The sequence below is a fragment of the Oncorhynchus masou genome, chromosome 13 (genome assembly GCF_036934945.1).
Source record: "Oncorhynchus masou masou isolate Uvic2021 chromosome 13, UVic_Omas_1.1, whole genome shotgun sequence".
Classification (NCBI taxonomy): domain Eukaryota; kingdom Metazoa; phylum Chordata; class Actinopteri; order Salmoniformes; family Salmonidae; genus Oncorhynchus; species Oncorhynchus masou.
In genome coordinates, this window is record NC_088224.1 from 51,645,550 (window position 1) to 51,662,030 (window position 16,481).

The 16,481-nt window shown below is 40.8% G+C and overlaps 2 protein-coding genes across 3 annotated transcripts; both read left to right on the forward strand.

Annotated features, from left to right (window-relative positions):
• The first annotated feature begins 48 nt into the window (after nucleotides 1–48).
• On the forward strand, nucleotides 49–15,380 carry LOC135552530 (TLC domain-containing protein 5-like). 2 transcript variants are annotated; one of them, XM_064984206.1, is made up of 3 exons: nucleotides 49–104; nucleotides 7,665–7,867; nucleotides 13,571–15,380. In XM_064984206.1, exons 2-3 carry the CDS (start codon nucleotides 7,672–7,674, stop codon nucleotides 14,125–14,127), a joined length of 753 nt encoding a protein of 250 aa, XP_064840278.1. In that variant the 5' UTR covers nucleotides 49–104; nucleotides 7,665–7,671; the 3' UTR covers nucleotides 14,128–15,380. The 2 variants fall into 2 exon arrangements, with proteins under 2 accessions (XP_064840278.1, XP_064840279.1); XM_064984207.1 differs by lacking the exon at nucleotides 49–104 and adding an exon at nucleotides 5,367–5,447.
• On the forward strand, nucleotides 54–5,185 carry LOC135552531 (TLC domain-containing protein 5-like). Its single transcript, XM_064984208.1, has 3 exons — nucleotides 54–384; nucleotides 4,135–4,337; nucleotides 4,653–5,185. Exons 2-3 carry the CDS (start codon nucleotides 4,142–4,144, stop codon nucleotides 5,183–5,185), a joined length of 729 nt encoding a protein of 242 aa, XP_064840280.1. The 5' UTR covers nucleotides 54–384; nucleotides 4,135–4,141.
• Nucleotides 15,381–16,481: the final 1,101 nt, after the last annotated feature.

Below are 16,481 nucleotides of genomic sequence, written 5' to 3' on the forward strand. Positions count from 1 at the left end.
ATCACATATTACCAGCGGATGGCGCCACAACCCCATTGTAGTTGACAAGTAGACACCACCCGACCACCGTAAAGCTACTCCTACATTCGGGAACCAGGCTAGCAGTAATTATATTTTGTTTTTGTCTGAGTGTTAAACTAATTCACTAATTTCGTTGAGGGTTGGGTAGCTATCTGCAGCACCATTTGCTGACACTGCAAGGTGGGGGAGTTGGCTATTGAGATTAGATACTCGAGACTCAATTGTTTTGTTTTTTTGCTGAGCCGAGTAACGTAATGGACACAAAGAACCGAAGATGAAGTGATTGTCACCCGAGGGACCATGCTGGCCACAAAGAGACTAGAGATGTCACCGACATGAACGTGCAAGCGGTGCAGAAATAAGGTGATGTTACAAAATAGTTATTTCGCTTTGCCAACATTTGATAGCTTGAGGAGCCAAGCTCTTGTCCATCTAGCTTGCTGTCTTCTAGCCTGCCTTAGGAAACTTGTCTAGACAGCTTATCTGGCTTCATTTTTATTCCCTTTTTAAATGTGTTTTTAGCTCAAATATTCGCATCTTTATAAATGGCTCAGTCTGGAGCTATATTGACAGTGTTATTTTCTATATTCGCTATAGAGCCCTACAGTGGAGCTGTCATAAAACCCCTAAAGCATAGTGGTCAAACGGGGAAATGGTTCCAATCGTTTTTTCCACCATAAATTTTTCACAGGGTATTTTAGAAACACTTAAAATAAGGGCTGTGTTTCGTGTAGGCTTACCCTGGCGTGACGTTTTGGTAACCATGTAAATCTCTCTCTGACGAGTGACTTAAAAAAAATATATATCCAGCTCCATTTACTCTGATTTGAAAATGCTAGTTCGCTTCAAAGTAGACATGCAAAACTACAAGTCCCTGCAAGCTCTTAAATATCATCTTTGCAAACGGGTATTGTGTCTTTTCAAAACGTGCACAAGACAGTTCACAAAATTCTCCATTTAAAGAATGTATCCAATTTATTAATTACTACATTTAACTAACATTAGATATTTCATCCAGAGATTATTTCCTTTGCCTCGATTTGCCAGACTCGTCAAGATCATTGCATTTGTAGTTCTTTATGATAGCATTTCATTTTTGGGGGATAAATACAGGCTAATACATTGATAAAAGTCACAATGTCTTAGAGAGATTTACAAGGTTATCAAAATGTCACGCCAGGGTAAGCCTACACGAAACACAGCCCTTAGTTTAAGTGTTTCTAAAATCGCTTATGGGAAAAATGAATAGTGGAAATATGATTGGAACCATTTCCCTGTTTGACAGCTCAGTTTTATGGCTATTATGACTCATACTGTGGTACTCTATACTAGAGGTCTACCGATTATGATTTTTCAACACCAATACCGATTATTGGAGGACCAAAAAAAGTCGGTACCGATTTAAGCGGCCGATTTTTATTTTATTTCTTTGTAATAATGACAATTACAACAATACTGAATGAACACTTATTTTAACTTAATAAATAAAAATCTATTTAGCCTCAAATAAATAAACATGTTCAATTTGGTTTAAATAATGCAAAAACAAAGTGTTGGAGAAGTAAAAGTGCAATATGTGCCATGTAAAAAAGCTAACGTTTGAGTTCCTTGCTCAGAACATGAGAACATATGAAAGCTGGTGGTTTTAACATGAGACTTCAATATTCCAAGGTAAGAGGTATTAGGTTGTAGTTAATATAGGATTTATAGGACTATTTCTCTCTATACCATTTGTATTTCATATACCTTTTGACTATTGGATGTTCTTATAGGCACTAAAGTATTGCCAGTGTAACAGTATAGCTTCCGTCACTCTCCTCGCCCCTACCTGGTCTCGAACCAGGAACACATCGACACTCGAAGCAGCGTTGCCCATCGTTCCACAAAAGCCGTGGCCCTCGCTATTAGCGCGCACCCCGCTAACTAGCTAGCCATTTCACATCGGTTAAACCAGCCATTAGGCTGATAGGCTTGAAGTCATGAACAGCGCTGTGCTTGCGAAGAGCTGCTGGCAAAACACACGAAAGTGCTGTTTGAATGAATGCTTACGAGCCTGCTGGTGTCTACCATCGCTCAGTCAGACTGCTCTATCAAATCATAGACTTAATTATAACATAATAACACACAGAAATGCAAGCCTTTGGTCATTAATATGGTAGAATCTGGAAACTATCATCTCGAAAACAAGAAGTTTATTCTTTCAGTGAATTACGGAACCTTTCCGTATTTTATCTAACGGGTGGCATCCCTAAGTCTAAATATTCTTGTTACATTGCACAACCTTCAATGTAATGTCATAATTACATAGAATTCTGGCTAATTAGTTCGCAATAAGCCAGGCTGCCCAAACTGTTGCATATACCCTGACTCTGCGTGCAATGAACGCAAGAAAAGTGACACAATTTCACCTGGTTAATATTGCCTGCTAACCTGGATTTCTTTCAGCTAAATATGCAGGTTTAAAAATATATACTTCTGTGTATTGATTTTAAGAAAGGCATTGGTGTTTATGGTTAGGTACAGTCGTTCAACGATTGTGCTTTTTTAGCAAATGCGCTTTTGTAAAATCATCCCCCAGCGTTGCATCGATTATATGCAACGCAGGGCACTAGATAAACTAGTAATATCATCAACCATGTGTAACTAGTTAACCAGTTATAACTAGTGATTATGATTGATTGTTTTTTTTATATATAAGTTAAGTTTAATGCTAGCTAGCAACTTACCTTGGCTTCTACTGCATTCGCGTAACAGGCAGGCTCCTCATGGAGTGCAATGAGAGGCAGGTGATGAGAGCGTTGGACTAGTTAACTGTAAGGTTGCAAGTATGGATCCCCCGAGCTGACAAGATGAAAATCTGTCGTTCTGCCCCTGAACAAGGCAGTTAACCCACCATTCCTAGGCCGTCATTGAAAACAAGAATGTGTTCTTAACTGACTTGCCTAGTTGAATAAAGGTAAAAATCAGCAAAATCGGCGCCCAAAAATACAGATTTCCGATTGTTATGAAAACTTGAAATCGGCCCTAATTAATCGTCCATTCCGATTAATCGGTCGACCTCTACTCTATACTAGTAAACTAGCTGCTCTCTCCCCTTCTGCACTGATGTCAAAACAACTGAACAGAGGAAATCATAGCTAGCTCTATACATAGTACACCAAATTCATGATATTAATAATAAACATTTACAGTTGGATATTGTATTTTTATTTTTTTAACATAATGTACATAATAAAGGTGCTAGTATAAATAATGAATAGGTACTCTAGCTTGCTTTATGACAGTTTGCTGGCAGATATGGCTACTGTCTGCACTGCAGCGCAACCTGGTCTCAGAGCATTTTGTGTTATTCAGTATGTAAAACCGGGACTCCATTTAGTATGGTAAGTATTAATTTGTGAATGTCCATCATCCATTTCGTATGATATGTTACGCGATACGTACATGTTACGAATTAGCTAAACGTACAATGTTATGGATTTGCTAAACATATATGTTACAAATTCCAATTTGTTGTGCCTAACGTTAGCTAGGTTGCTAACATTAGCTAGTCAAGCGTTTAGAGTTAAGTTTAGGAGTTAGGTTAAAGGGTTAGAGGAAGGGATAGCTAAAAGTGACAAGGTTGTCTATGATAAGATTTGAACATGCAACCTTTGGGTTGCAAGACATTTACGTTATACACCCATCCATCCCGACCTACCCCCCTCTTGTTTTTTGCCTTAAATAACCTTCTGTCTTATGTAAGCATACCAAATGTAACATACAGTGTGATACTGATTTGAGTGACCCGGATTTGAGTTTACTATGTTACGTCTTGTCTATGAGACCAGGATGTGCTGCCCCACTGCCCCAGACACAATTACTTTTGGACTAGTTTTGAAACTCCCCGAAGTGAGCAAGCATGAAATTTCTCCTCACCAACGAGGTTGTATCATGGTCTCATTTCCCAATCCTACGACATGAGACGTCCCCCTCACCAGATCTCAGACTGGCCAGAGCACTACAGCTGCTCAGTTCAGATATACACTTGTTTATCCGTCTCTTTGGATTATAACAAGGGTTCATTGAAAGGTAATGTATTTCCGTATTGCAATTATGTTTTTGTATTTTTAGCTGAGGGATGACATCGCTGGCTGTCGACGTGGTCCTCTGCCTAACAGGCTGGATCACTCTCTACACCCTACTGTGTAGCACCAGTGGCAGCCATGGCTCTGAGTGGAACTGTAGGCTGGTCACACTGCTCCATGGAATCCTTGCAGTCTGTATAACAGCATACATAGGCTATGTGGATGGACCTTGGCCCTTCACACATCCAGGTAAGATGCTTACTATCTAATCCCATGTAGTGTTGCTCCTGCACCAGCTTTCTGTAAAGTTGGTATAGGAGCTACATGTTTTTTTTTTAAATGTAGATTCTTGATCAGTATACTTCGATGTGTGTACAGTACCAGTCAAAGGTTCCATATGTGTTATTTCATCGTTTTGTTGTCTTCAATATTATTCTACAATATTCTACAAAAAATAAAGAAAAACACTTGAATGTGTAGGTGTGTCCAAACTTTTGACTGGTACTGTATGTATGCTACTAGCCATGAATGGTGTTTACAATAACGTTGTGATCTTGATTTCAGGCACAAAGAACACCCCCCTTCAGATCACTGCTATGGTCATTAGCCTGGGCTACTTCATCTTCGATATGGGCTGGTGTGTTTACTTCAGCACAGAGGGCCCGGTGATGCTGGCTCACCACACCATGAGCATCCTGGGTATCTTGTTGACCCTGAGCTTGGGGGAATCGGGCATCGAGTCCTGCGCCGTACTCTTTGGCAGTGAGATCACCAACCCCCTTTTGCAAGCTCGCTGGTTCCTGAGACAGTTGGGATGCTATGAGAGCCTGACAGGCGAGGCGGTGGATGTTCTGTTTGTAGTGCTATTTGTGTTTATGCGCATAGTGGTTGGCAGAAGGATGTTGTACTGCGAGCTCATCTCCACACGGCCCAGGTTCATTATAAAGTGTGGGGGAGTTGCCATGTATGTGCTATCCTGGGTGTTCATGGTGGACATTGGTCGTTTCGCCTACCGCAAGAGTCAATCCAAATACAGACGCTGGCGAGACCAACACAGATTGGAAACAGTTAACAGACATGATGGAAAGACAGACTGAAAGACTTCCTGATCTTTAGAAGATTAATATAAACATCCAATGTTTATACTAATACCTTTAACAAATGATTAACTAACACATGGTTGTGTGTAAGAGGAGGGTGAAAGTCAAGTCATTCTTTAAGTCTGTATGATTATTGGGGAGTCGTCTTTGGTATTCAGTTTACACTTTTTTTGTGCTCAGTTCAGAAAAAACAAGCTGCTCAGTTTAGACATACACTGTTCATCAGTCACTTTGGATTATAACACAGGTTCACTGGAAGGTAATGTACAGTCCCTTCAGAAAGTATTCACGTCCTTTTCCCACATTTTGTTCAAATCCATTTCTATTTGTCATATGCTTCGTAGACAACAGGTGAAATGCTTACTTACGGTTCCATTTCCAACAATGCAGAGTTAAGATACACAATGTAATACTTAAAAAAAAGAAGTTTTAAATATTGACACAAGGAATAAATTCACAGTGAATAATTAATAAGAATAAGTAATAAGTAAAAGTATATATAATTTCAAATGGCTTTTTATTAATCAAACTAGATGGCACAATTTTATTTATGGATAGCCAGGGGCACACTCCAACACTCAGACATAATTTACAAACAAAGCATTTGTGTTTAGTGAGTCTGCCAGATCAAAAGCAGTAGGGATAACCAGAGATGATCGTCTCTTGATAAGTGCGTTCATTGGACCCATTTTCCTGTCCTGCTAAGCATTCAAAATGTAGCGAGTACTTTTGGGTGTCAGGGAAATGTGTGGAGTAAAAAGTACATTGTTTTCTTTAGGAATGTAGTGAAGTAAAATTTGCTAAAAATATAAATAGTAAAGTATAGATGCCCCAAAAAACTACTTAAGTAGTAATTTACACCACTGGTTTTGAGTCAGTAAGTATTCAACCCCTTTGTTATGGCAAGCCTGAATAAGTTCAGGATTAAAAATGTGCATAACAAGTCACATAAGTTGCATGGACTCACTCTTTGCAATAATTGTTTTTAACATGATTTTTTAAATGACTACCTCATTAACCCCACACATACAATTATCTGTAAGGTCCCTCAGCCTAGCAGTGAATTCCAAACACAGATTCAACCACAAAGACTAGGGAGGTTGTCCAATGCCTCGCAAAGAAGGGTGCTGTTTGGTAGATGTGTGAAAAAAAGCAGATATTTAATATCCCTTTGAGCATGGTGAAGTTATTACTTATACTTTGGATGGTGTATCAACACACACCTAGTCACTACACAGATACAGGCGTCCTTCCTAACTCAGTTGCCAGAGAGGAAGGAAACCGCTCAGGGATTTCACCATGAGGCCAATGGTGACTTTAAAACAGTTACAGAGTTTAATGGCTGCGATGGGAGAAAATGTTGTTGTTACTCCACAATACTAACCTAATTGACAGAGTGAAAACAAGGAAGCCTGCACAAAACTAAAATATTCCAAAACATGCATCCTGATGTAACAAGGCACTAAAGTAATACTGCAAAGAATGTGGCAAAGCAATTAACGTTTTATCCTGAATACAAAGTGTTATGTTTGGAGCAAATCCAATACAACACATTACTGAGTACATCTCTCCATATTTTCAAGCATGGTGGTGGCTGCATCATGTTATGGGTATGCTTGTAACCATTAAGGACTGGGGAGTTTTTCAGTATATAAAAGAAACCTAATGGAGCTAAAAACAGGCAATATCCTAGAGGAAAACCTATTTCAGTCTGTTTTCCACCAGACACTGGGATATGAATTCACCTTTCAGCAGGACAAAAATCTAAAACACAAGGCCAAATCTAAACTGAAGTTGCTTACCAAGAAGACAGTGAATGTTACTGAGTGAACGAGTTACAGTTTTGAATTAAATCTTCTTGAAAATCTATGGTAAGACCTGAAAATGGTTGTGTAACAATGATCAGCAGAGCTTGAAGAATTTTGAAAAGAATAATGGGCAAACGTTGCACAATCCAGATGTGGAAAACTCTTAGATACTTACCCAGAAAGACTCACAGCTGTAATCGCTGCCAAAGGGGATTCTAACATGTACAGTATTGACTCAGGGGGTTGAATACATCTAATCAAGATATATTAGTGTTTTATTTTTCATAAATGTTTTTTATTATTATTTATTTTATTTTTTTTCTTCCATTTTGACATTAGAGCATTTTGTGTAGATCATTGACAAAAAAAATAAAATCACAATTAAATCCATTTTAATCCCCCGTTGTAACTAAACAAAATGTGGAAAAAAGTTGAGGGGTGCGAATACCTTTTGAAGGCACTGTATTTCCATATTGTAATTATGCTGCATTTTACAGAACATTACCTGAACATAAAATGTAGGTTAATCAGACTTGCTCACACACATCTTGAGCATAGCTAATATTTTTGGTGATGGTAGAAAGTGAAGTGCATTATGTAATCTTTTAAAACTTCTATATGTGTTTGTTGGTCAATAAGTTGTTTTTGTCTTGTTTTTGTGTATTTAGCTGAGGGATGACATCACTGTCTGTTGGCGTGGTCCTCTGCCTTACAGGCTGGATCACTCTCTACACACTACTGTGTAACACCAATGGAAGCCGTGGGTCTGAGTGGAACTGTAGGCTGGTCACACTGTTCCATGGAATCCTGGCAGTCTGCATAACAGCCTACATAGGTTATGTGGAAGGACCTTGGCCCTTCACACATCCAGGTAAGATGCTCACTATTTATTTGCATGGAAACATTGTAATCGTTTCCATGTAGAGTGCTGCTTCTAGAACACCTTTTTCTAAAGGTGGTTAAGTTGGTATAGGGATCATTCCGTGCTATTTCAGCAAGCCATGACACCCAACCTCATATTGTTCACAGCATAGGTTGTGTCTGAGTTGGTAGAGACCTGTGGTTGGGCATATATAGAGTTAGTGTGGACAGTCTGTGGGAGATGGAGAGCAGTAGTTGTTAGACATTTTAGAGTATTATGGCCAGGGGATAGAAGCTGTTTAGGAGTCTGCTGGACAGGAGCATGGAGAACAGTCTTTCTCAGGCACCACTTGGACCGTCCTCAACTAACTCTGTAGGGCCTTCCTGTCACAGGCGGGGCATTTTCCGTACCAGAGAGTGGTACAACCAGTGGTGCAGCTGTACAAGTTCCTGAGGATCTGAGGGGCTATGCCTAATCGTTTCAGTCTCCTAAGGGCTTCTTCACAACTGTTCTGGTGTGAAGAGATCATATTAAGCCCTCAGTTATGTGGCCACTGAGAAACTTGAATCTTTTCGAGTTAGTCCTCATTTCCTGTAGTCCATGATCAGCTCCTAGGACTTGCTGATATTGAGGGAGAGGTTGTTGTCCTGGCAACACACAGTTGGCAACACACAGCCCTGGCAACACACAGCCAGTTCTCTGACCTCCTTCCTGTAGGCTGTCTCATCTCCATTGGTGATCAGGCCTACCACGTCGTGTCATCAGCAAACTTGATGATGGAGTTGGAGATGTGCGTGGCCACACAGTCATGGATAAACATGGAGTACAGGAGGGGGCTAAGCACACACCCCTGTGGGACCCCCGTGTTGAGAGTCAGCGTAGCGGAGGTGTTGTAGCCTACTTGTTTCGGCCCGTTAGGAAGTCCAGGATCCAGTTGCAGAGGGAGGTGTTCAGTATCAGGGTCCTTAGCTTGGAGGGCACTATGGTATTGAATTCTGAGCTGTAGCCGATGAACAGCATTCTCAAATAGGTATTCTTCTTATCCAGGTCTGTAGATCTGCTGGGGCAGTATGCAAAATGAAGTGGGTCTAGGGTGTCTGGGATGATGGAGGTAATATGTGCCATGACCAGCCTTTCAATGCATTTCATGACTACAGATGTTAGTGCTACAGAGCAGAAGTCAGTGTGGCAGGTGGCCTTAGAGTTCTTGGGAACAGGAATGATGGTGGTCAGCTTGACGTGGGGATTACAGACTGGGACAAGGAGAGTTTAAAAATGAGCATGGAGATGCTTGTGAGCGAATGTTGAACAGATTCAGACACTGAGGCACATCGAGACACAAAGCTATTTATCATATATTTTTGTATTATAGCGACTTTTTCTTGGAACACACTTCTCTTGTGTATCCAATTGTGTGACATCCGTTCCTTGCACACAGCTTCAGTGCCCTACTCAGAATGTCATTCCACCCGTGTCAACAGTGTGAGAAGCGTCTCCCAGCCTCAGATGAGCACACTCATCTGCTTGGAAGCTGAACATGCTCAAGTGGCTTCACAGTGTAGCAGCTGTTGTACTCAGTGTCAGAAATTCAAACAGAGAGTATTAAAATCCCGACTTGAGAGCTTTGTGGGCGGAACCTCCGGACTGTCATCAGATTGAGTCTGCCACACAGATCATTGATCGTAGACCTTCCTCTGCAGATTATTTCAAACACTCCAGGTCAAATGACAGGTCTCACTCACCTCGTGATCCACCACCCAATAAACACCATTTCTTATCCTCGCCCGGGCACAAATCTCGCCATACGGAGGTGCGCAAGGAGATGGGCATCCACATGGGAACCATTTGAGTCCACCCTCAAGCACATCCTGGCCAGTCTTCCTCCACCGGTACCAAACCCAACCCCTACCTCTGAACAGAGTGTGGTTGTTGAATCGGACGACACTGATGTACTGCCCACAAGAGCTTCCCAGTCTTATGCCACCGACTATGATCACTCTGATGATGATGATGGTATGCACCATGGCTCTAGCATCGTCCAGTCCCAGCCTGTCGGCCTGGCAGTAGCCACGCTCATGCCCCGCCCACCTGAGGATGTGTATTTTTCAGCCATCAATTTACTTTGTTCGAGGGGTGCAAAATCCACTTGTTGCTTAAATTTCCCTGGATTGATTGCTTTCATTTTACTCCTGCAACTCTTTCGTACACTTGCTTGTGCCTGACGTTTTTTCCCGTTAACGTGACGACGTGGAAATGCTTGTAAGGACCTGTCAAACACACCCAGGTGGCTGAAATGGGCTTAATGGAATACATTCTCTTTCCGTTGCATTTATAAGAACGCTAAAGCTTAATCTTGGATTTAACACATCATTTCGACACTTGCGTCACAAGGAAGAGAAGAAAGAGAACGTTATTTTGATGGGTTTTCATTTTTTGTTGAACTGAAAAAAGTTCGAATTTTTATAATGATTAGATGCACTGAAATGAAAGCAACTTCTGAAAATGAAGACTTATAGTGAGTGATATTATGTCTGATCTCACAAACAATGTAAAGTATGTATAGATATATGTAATATAGAGCCAAGCGTTGATTTTTTTTTTAATCGGTGTATCCTGCTATTGACTCACTTGTTGAATTATGCAACCGAATGTGACAACAACAGTAATGAATGAGGCAGTCTAGACAGCACAGGTGAGTGCAGGTAGGCCTAGACATTTTTGTGGTTGCAGCCTACCACTTTATCTTAATGTATTAATATATGCCAATACACCCAGTGTATTTATGCAAATTAGGCGCTTATAGTTTTCTTTATTTTAACACAAAATATAAAATAAATACCTGATACCATTCGAAAATGTAGTATATATATGAGTGCATTCTATGAAAACAAAAGTGAAATTTGACAAATTGAACACAAAATCCCTCTCCATTCATTATTTGTCTGTGCCAGTAAAATGTTTTATGTGCCATAATTGAGTCAATACATGATGGATTCAAACAGTTTGGAGTATATTCATCCATTGTCCTACTGTTACATTTATTAGAATTGTTAGTAAAACCTTTTAACAATGTTGATGACCGTTGCTACTGGCAGTGACAGTCGACCAGAAAATATCCTTTGAAATCTTTGAGAGGGCAAGCAGGAACCTCAATGTGGAGCACGCCCCTTCTGCCATGGTGTCCACATTCAAGTTTGATGAATTCAGTTCTTCAAAGACTGAGGTATGCCTCCTGTTGTTCAAAGACTTTGTGCGTGAGCTCCAATGCACAGGAAACACGCCAAATCAAAGAACCCCTGCCATGCCAAGCAAATGCACTCGCTTAGCTACAGTTCATGATGCAGACAAGAATGGTTTTGGCCATTTCCCCCGTATGGATAAATAATTTGCTTCACTTGTTCTGCCTGCTTCTCTCTGTCACAGTTCAGACCAAGAGCTGGCTTACAAACAATGCAGGGCATTTGATTGCTTCCTACGCAGGACACATGACAGCACCTCTCTAGCCGCTAGGCTTGGCAATTCAGCAATGATACTGGCTTCCTTTCAGGAGTAGCTGCAGGCACACCTCTCCGCAATCTACGACACTAGGACCACGAAAGAACTGTTGACAGTGACAGATCTGCTCATCCAGTGCCTTCAGGGCAATGCTAAGATGGTTGGGAAAACTTTGGCCACACTGAGTGTTGCACAGCGCCATTTATGGTTAGCGCAGTCCCAAGCTACCTGACAAAGAAAGTTCCACTATTAGATATACCCATATTACCTGGCCAGACTTTTGGCTCAGCAGCGGCCCACTTACAAGGCTCAGACATGCTGCACCTGCTCAGCAGTGGGGGAAAGGACACTCTCAGCCATACCAAATAGGTGGAGGGCCTCGGAAAAGGCAGAGATGCACCACATGCAGACCGCGTACACTCTGCACAACAGCACACAGAGCCTTGGTCCTACCGCAAGTTTCTCGCTTGCCCCTTGCGCTTTCACAAATTGCATAAGCGCAGCATCAACACCCCTTCGCCAAGCAGGAGTCGGGGTCCTGGAGTACTTAGATGATTGGCTAGTATGTGTAGGGTCACAAAGCCTTGGCACACACATCCCTTGTCTCGCATCACCTCCGAGTTGGGACTAACAATGAGCTTGGAAAATAGTTATCTGGTCCCTACTCTGTGTGCGCTTCCTGGGTTTGAAACTGTACACTGGAGCAACTCCCTCTTCAAGCAGACCTCCTGTCACAAGCAAATGGCAAGCTTTTTCACCCCAAACCCAGCATAGTGAAGTTGTGTGTGTGGCCCCTGAACGTGACCGCCTTGTAGCTGTACCCTCCTTGGTAATTGATACAATACGTGCAGTAAGGGGGTCCTCTACACAAAGACTCTATTCCAACAAGTGGAACGTGTTCAGGAAGTGGTGTATTGCCCATGCAGAATTGCCATCTTCCTGCCCAATTACTGACATTTTGTCTTTTCTCCAGAAGCTTATTTCTGCAGGGAAGTCCCCATCTACATCGAATGTGTATATGACAGCCTCCCCACTTCTCACAGGAGCGTCGTGAGTTGCATACACTTTGCACGGTTAGGGAATTGAGAGACCATCTTGCCACAACAAGAACTGTTCGTCAAACAGAACAGCTTTTTGTGTGTTATGGGGAGAACACCAAAGGTCGCACTGTCTCGAAGCAGAGACTGGCACATTGGATTACCAATGCAGTGTTATTCAAAATCATACATTGCAGCAGGTACACCAACTCCAGATGGCATTGTAGCACACTCCACTAGGGGTACGGCCACCTAATGGGCCTTGTTCAGAGGGGCCTCCCTGGAATCAACACCCATTACTTTCACAAGGTATTCCAGACTCAATGTTATGTCCACACCATCAGTGGTGTCTGTGGTTCTGGACACAGCACCCTCTCTCAACCCAGATAAGTGAGCATACTGTGAACCTTGTACATACTTATCTACCATCAGTGAGATGGATGTTCTATACAGAGGCCTTTTACTTTTGGTGATGTTACACCTAATTGAAGCCTCATGTTTTAAGTTCTAGCGTTCAGCTTGTTTGTGCTTACAGTTGTATACTACAGTTGGCATTTAATCCACCCTGTTGGGTTAATATAATCTGTTGCAAATGGTTTCCCAACCATTTCCTCGCCCCACCCCAGACATTTCACATTTTATTTTTACGCCTAAACTGGCACACCTGATTCAATTAGCCAACTAATCATCAAGCCTTTGACTAACTGAATCAGGTTTGGCAGTTTAGGGTTAAAACAAAAATGGGGGGGGGGGGGGGCGTGGGCCTGAGGACATGTTTTGGAAACCCTGCTGTGGTACATACAAGGACTTCCCAGGGACTCATCTAGACTAAGGTTTAATGGTGAGTGAGGTATCCCACTCTGTTGCCTGAACCACCTGTTTGGTACAGCAGCCCCTTTACAAAAACGAAAGAGAACATTACGGATTTAGCCTTGGTTCTCTGAGTAGATGAACGGATCGCCAAGCTTTTCATGTCTTTCCTCCACCTCTGTGGAATTAAAGGGGAAGGAGTTTCCATAGGTCTTTTGGCGACCCCGTTAATCTACTCAGAGAACCAAGGCTTACATCCATAACCAAATGTTCTCATGTAGAGTTTCTTGCCTATTATAATTTGATGGGGGTATGACAATGTTACTAACCATGAAGAGTGTTTACAATAACATTGTGATCTTGATTTCAGGCACAAAGAACACCCCCCTTCAGATCACTGCTATGGTCATTAGCCTGGGCTACTTCATCTTTGACATGGGCTGGTGTGTGTACTTCCGCACAGAGGGCCCGGTGATGCTGATCCACCACACCATGAGCATCCTGGGTATCTTGTTGACCCTGAGCTTGGGGGAATCAGGCATTGAGTCATGCGCCGTAATCTTTGCCAGTGAGATCACCAACCCCCTTCTGCAAGCTCGCTGGTTCCTGAGACAGCTGGGTCGCTATGAGAGCCTGACAGGGGAGGCGGTGGATGTTCTGTTTGTAGTGCTATTTGTGTTTATGCGCATAGTGGTTGGCGGAAGGATGTTGTACTGCGAGCTCATCTCCCCATGGCCCAGGTTCATTATAAAGTGTGAGGGAGTTGCCATGTATGTGCTATCCTGGGTGTTCATGGTGGACATTGGTCGTTTCGCCTACCGCAAGAGTCAATCCAAATACAGACGCTGGAGAAACCAACACAGATCGGCAGCAGCTAACGGACATGACGGAAAACAGACTGAAAGACTTCCTTATCATGATGAATAAAAACATCCAATGTTTATACTAATAGACCTCCTTTATACAATTGGTTGTGCATACTGTAAACATGGGGTCAAAGTCAAGCCATTCTTTGGGCCTATATGATTATTGGGAACTATTTTTTGGTATTTGGCTAACACTTGTACATTTTTTTTGTTTGCTTTTTTAATTAAAAACAAGTGCAAGAGAATGTTGCAAAAGCATCTCGAAAAATGTACAACTGTAGCAAAAACAATTGAGACATAGTTTGTCATTGAAACCAAAGGACCTAGTGCCAATATGATGAACAGATGTATTTCACAAGCTTACTGCAATGAACTGTAACCTAATAGTATATTCTTCTAACCTTGTATCCAGCAATAAGTTGACTATTGGGAAATAGACACTTTTGATATCCATCCATTGATTCCCTCCATCCAGATGACATAACATCCCCTAACCATCATAGGTTAGGCCACACCTGTTTTGAGGCAGTGAAATTGAACCAGTACTGACTGTTTCCTTACTTTTATTTTGTTATTGTATGCAGTAGTTTTCCTGCAGAAATTCAACTTTTTTGCAATTTGTTGTATAATGTTTCTAATTTCAGTCTAATTTGTCTAATTTAAATTGTGGTACTCTTTATAAGCCATGGAATATCCCATGTTACGTTCCATTTCGTTTTCAGGAAGATGTTTATAAACGCTCGCTGAGATTGCAGTGTTATAGATTGTGTATTGTATGCATATTCATATGGAGTACATGACACTGGCTTTTATATAACATAAAACTCAGTAAAAAAACAACGTTTCTTATCTCTGTCTTTCGATTTAGCTACAATAATGCTTTTCACAACGGTTTTTTGTTGAAGTTCACAGCAACAACAAATCAGTAACAAATTTGGAATAAAATAATTACATGTTTAGTGGCATTTCATTGCTTGATTGGGTATATGAGTCATTAGTCATTGTAAATTAGTTGAAAATACCAACTGGTAAACAGTGATTTGTGCTAAATGTTTTGTATTGGTTGAAATGTTCCAGTATGACGCAAGGTCACATTTGCCAATATTGTATGCATTCATATTTGAAAATCACTACTTTTATATTAAATATTTAAATCTGGTGCCTAAATAGTTAGATCTGTGGAATGCTATATTAACTTTTAACATTCACCATCCCTGTGTGTGATAAGGGAGAATCATACAAGTGTGACTTTATACATGTTCAAATGTAATGTTTACTTTTGTTGTGTGTTCAATAAATATCCTGAATACAGAACTGGCATAAAAAATATGTGCTGTAATATCAAGTAAATTAGTCCAAAAATGATTGCATCCCAGTAGGCCTATTTAGTATAAAAACAATTTTGAAAATTTTGAAGAGTTTTTTTTTATACTCAGGGAACTACTCGTTTGCCATTTGTTGCAATGAACTTTTACATGTAATTATTTTATATTACAGCAATTTTAAAGAGATACTAGTCTACATTACAATCAGAGATGTAGTGTAACCTTGTCCCGTACTGTAGGGTAGGCTTATTGTGCAAAAGCCATCATAGAGTTCTCTGTGCTTGAAGCATTCAAATTGTCCACATGGTGGCATATGTAAATCACCAAATCCTCCATTATACTGTAGTATAGTCCTCAACCAAAAATGTTCGAACACGTTTTGCTGCTAAATGCCATAACCATTTATCCCTGTAAAGTGTTATGAGTTATGATTGTCACACCAGGAAATGATTGTACTTTATTAACTGGTCATGTTAATGGAATAGTTCACCCACAAATTAAAGTTTGTCAGAAGTTGTCACACCCCAAAAGGTGAGTCCTGATGAGTCCACATCCTAACCATCTGCTGTGTAGATCCATTTATACAGTATACTTGAATCCCAAATGAATGGGTGTGGTATAGGGATCTCATTTTATTCTGGGCCTTGTTTTCATTCATTTGGGTTGGAGGCATACAACGGTTAACATGGACTCCTCTTGACATTAGACCACTTTCTGAGACCTAAAATCATCTGAAAACTTTGATTTTGGAGTGTCAGATGTTTTCAAGTTTTAGGAGTGGTCTAACACAAATATATAAGTAGACACAATGAGGGGAATATAAGATGGTGTTGTAGAATACCAATGTGATAATCATTAGGCCAATAATAACAATGATAATTTTAGGTTTCACAGAAAATGTATCTACATTTTAAGTTCAAAATAGATTTGGTCTACAGTAAAATATATTTGTAATCCTATCTGCCAAGAACATCCCGTCAGACACTATAATGAAAAAGGCGAATGTATTATTATTGTTATTATTATTTATGAAAGTCTGGCAAGGTTTTTATTTGAATCCCATCTGCCAATGGCATCCAATTAGACACCA

Coding starts and splice junctions, on each gene's coding strand:
- LOC135552531 (XM_064984208.1), top strand. CDS start 4,142: ATGACATCGCTGGCTGTCGACGTGGTCCTCTGCCTAACAGGCTGGATC. Junction 4,338..4,652: donor TTGGCCCTTCACACATCCAG/GTAAGATGCTTA, acceptor TCTTGATTTCAG/GCACAAAGAACACCCCCCTT.
- LOC135552530 (XM_064984206.1), top strand. CDS start 7,672: ATGACATCACTGTCTGTTGGCGTGGTCCTCTGCCTTACAGGCTGGATC. Junction 7,868..13,570: donor TTGGCCCTTCACACATCCAG/GTAAGATGCTCA, acceptor TCTTGATTTCAG/GCACAAAGAACACCCCCCTT.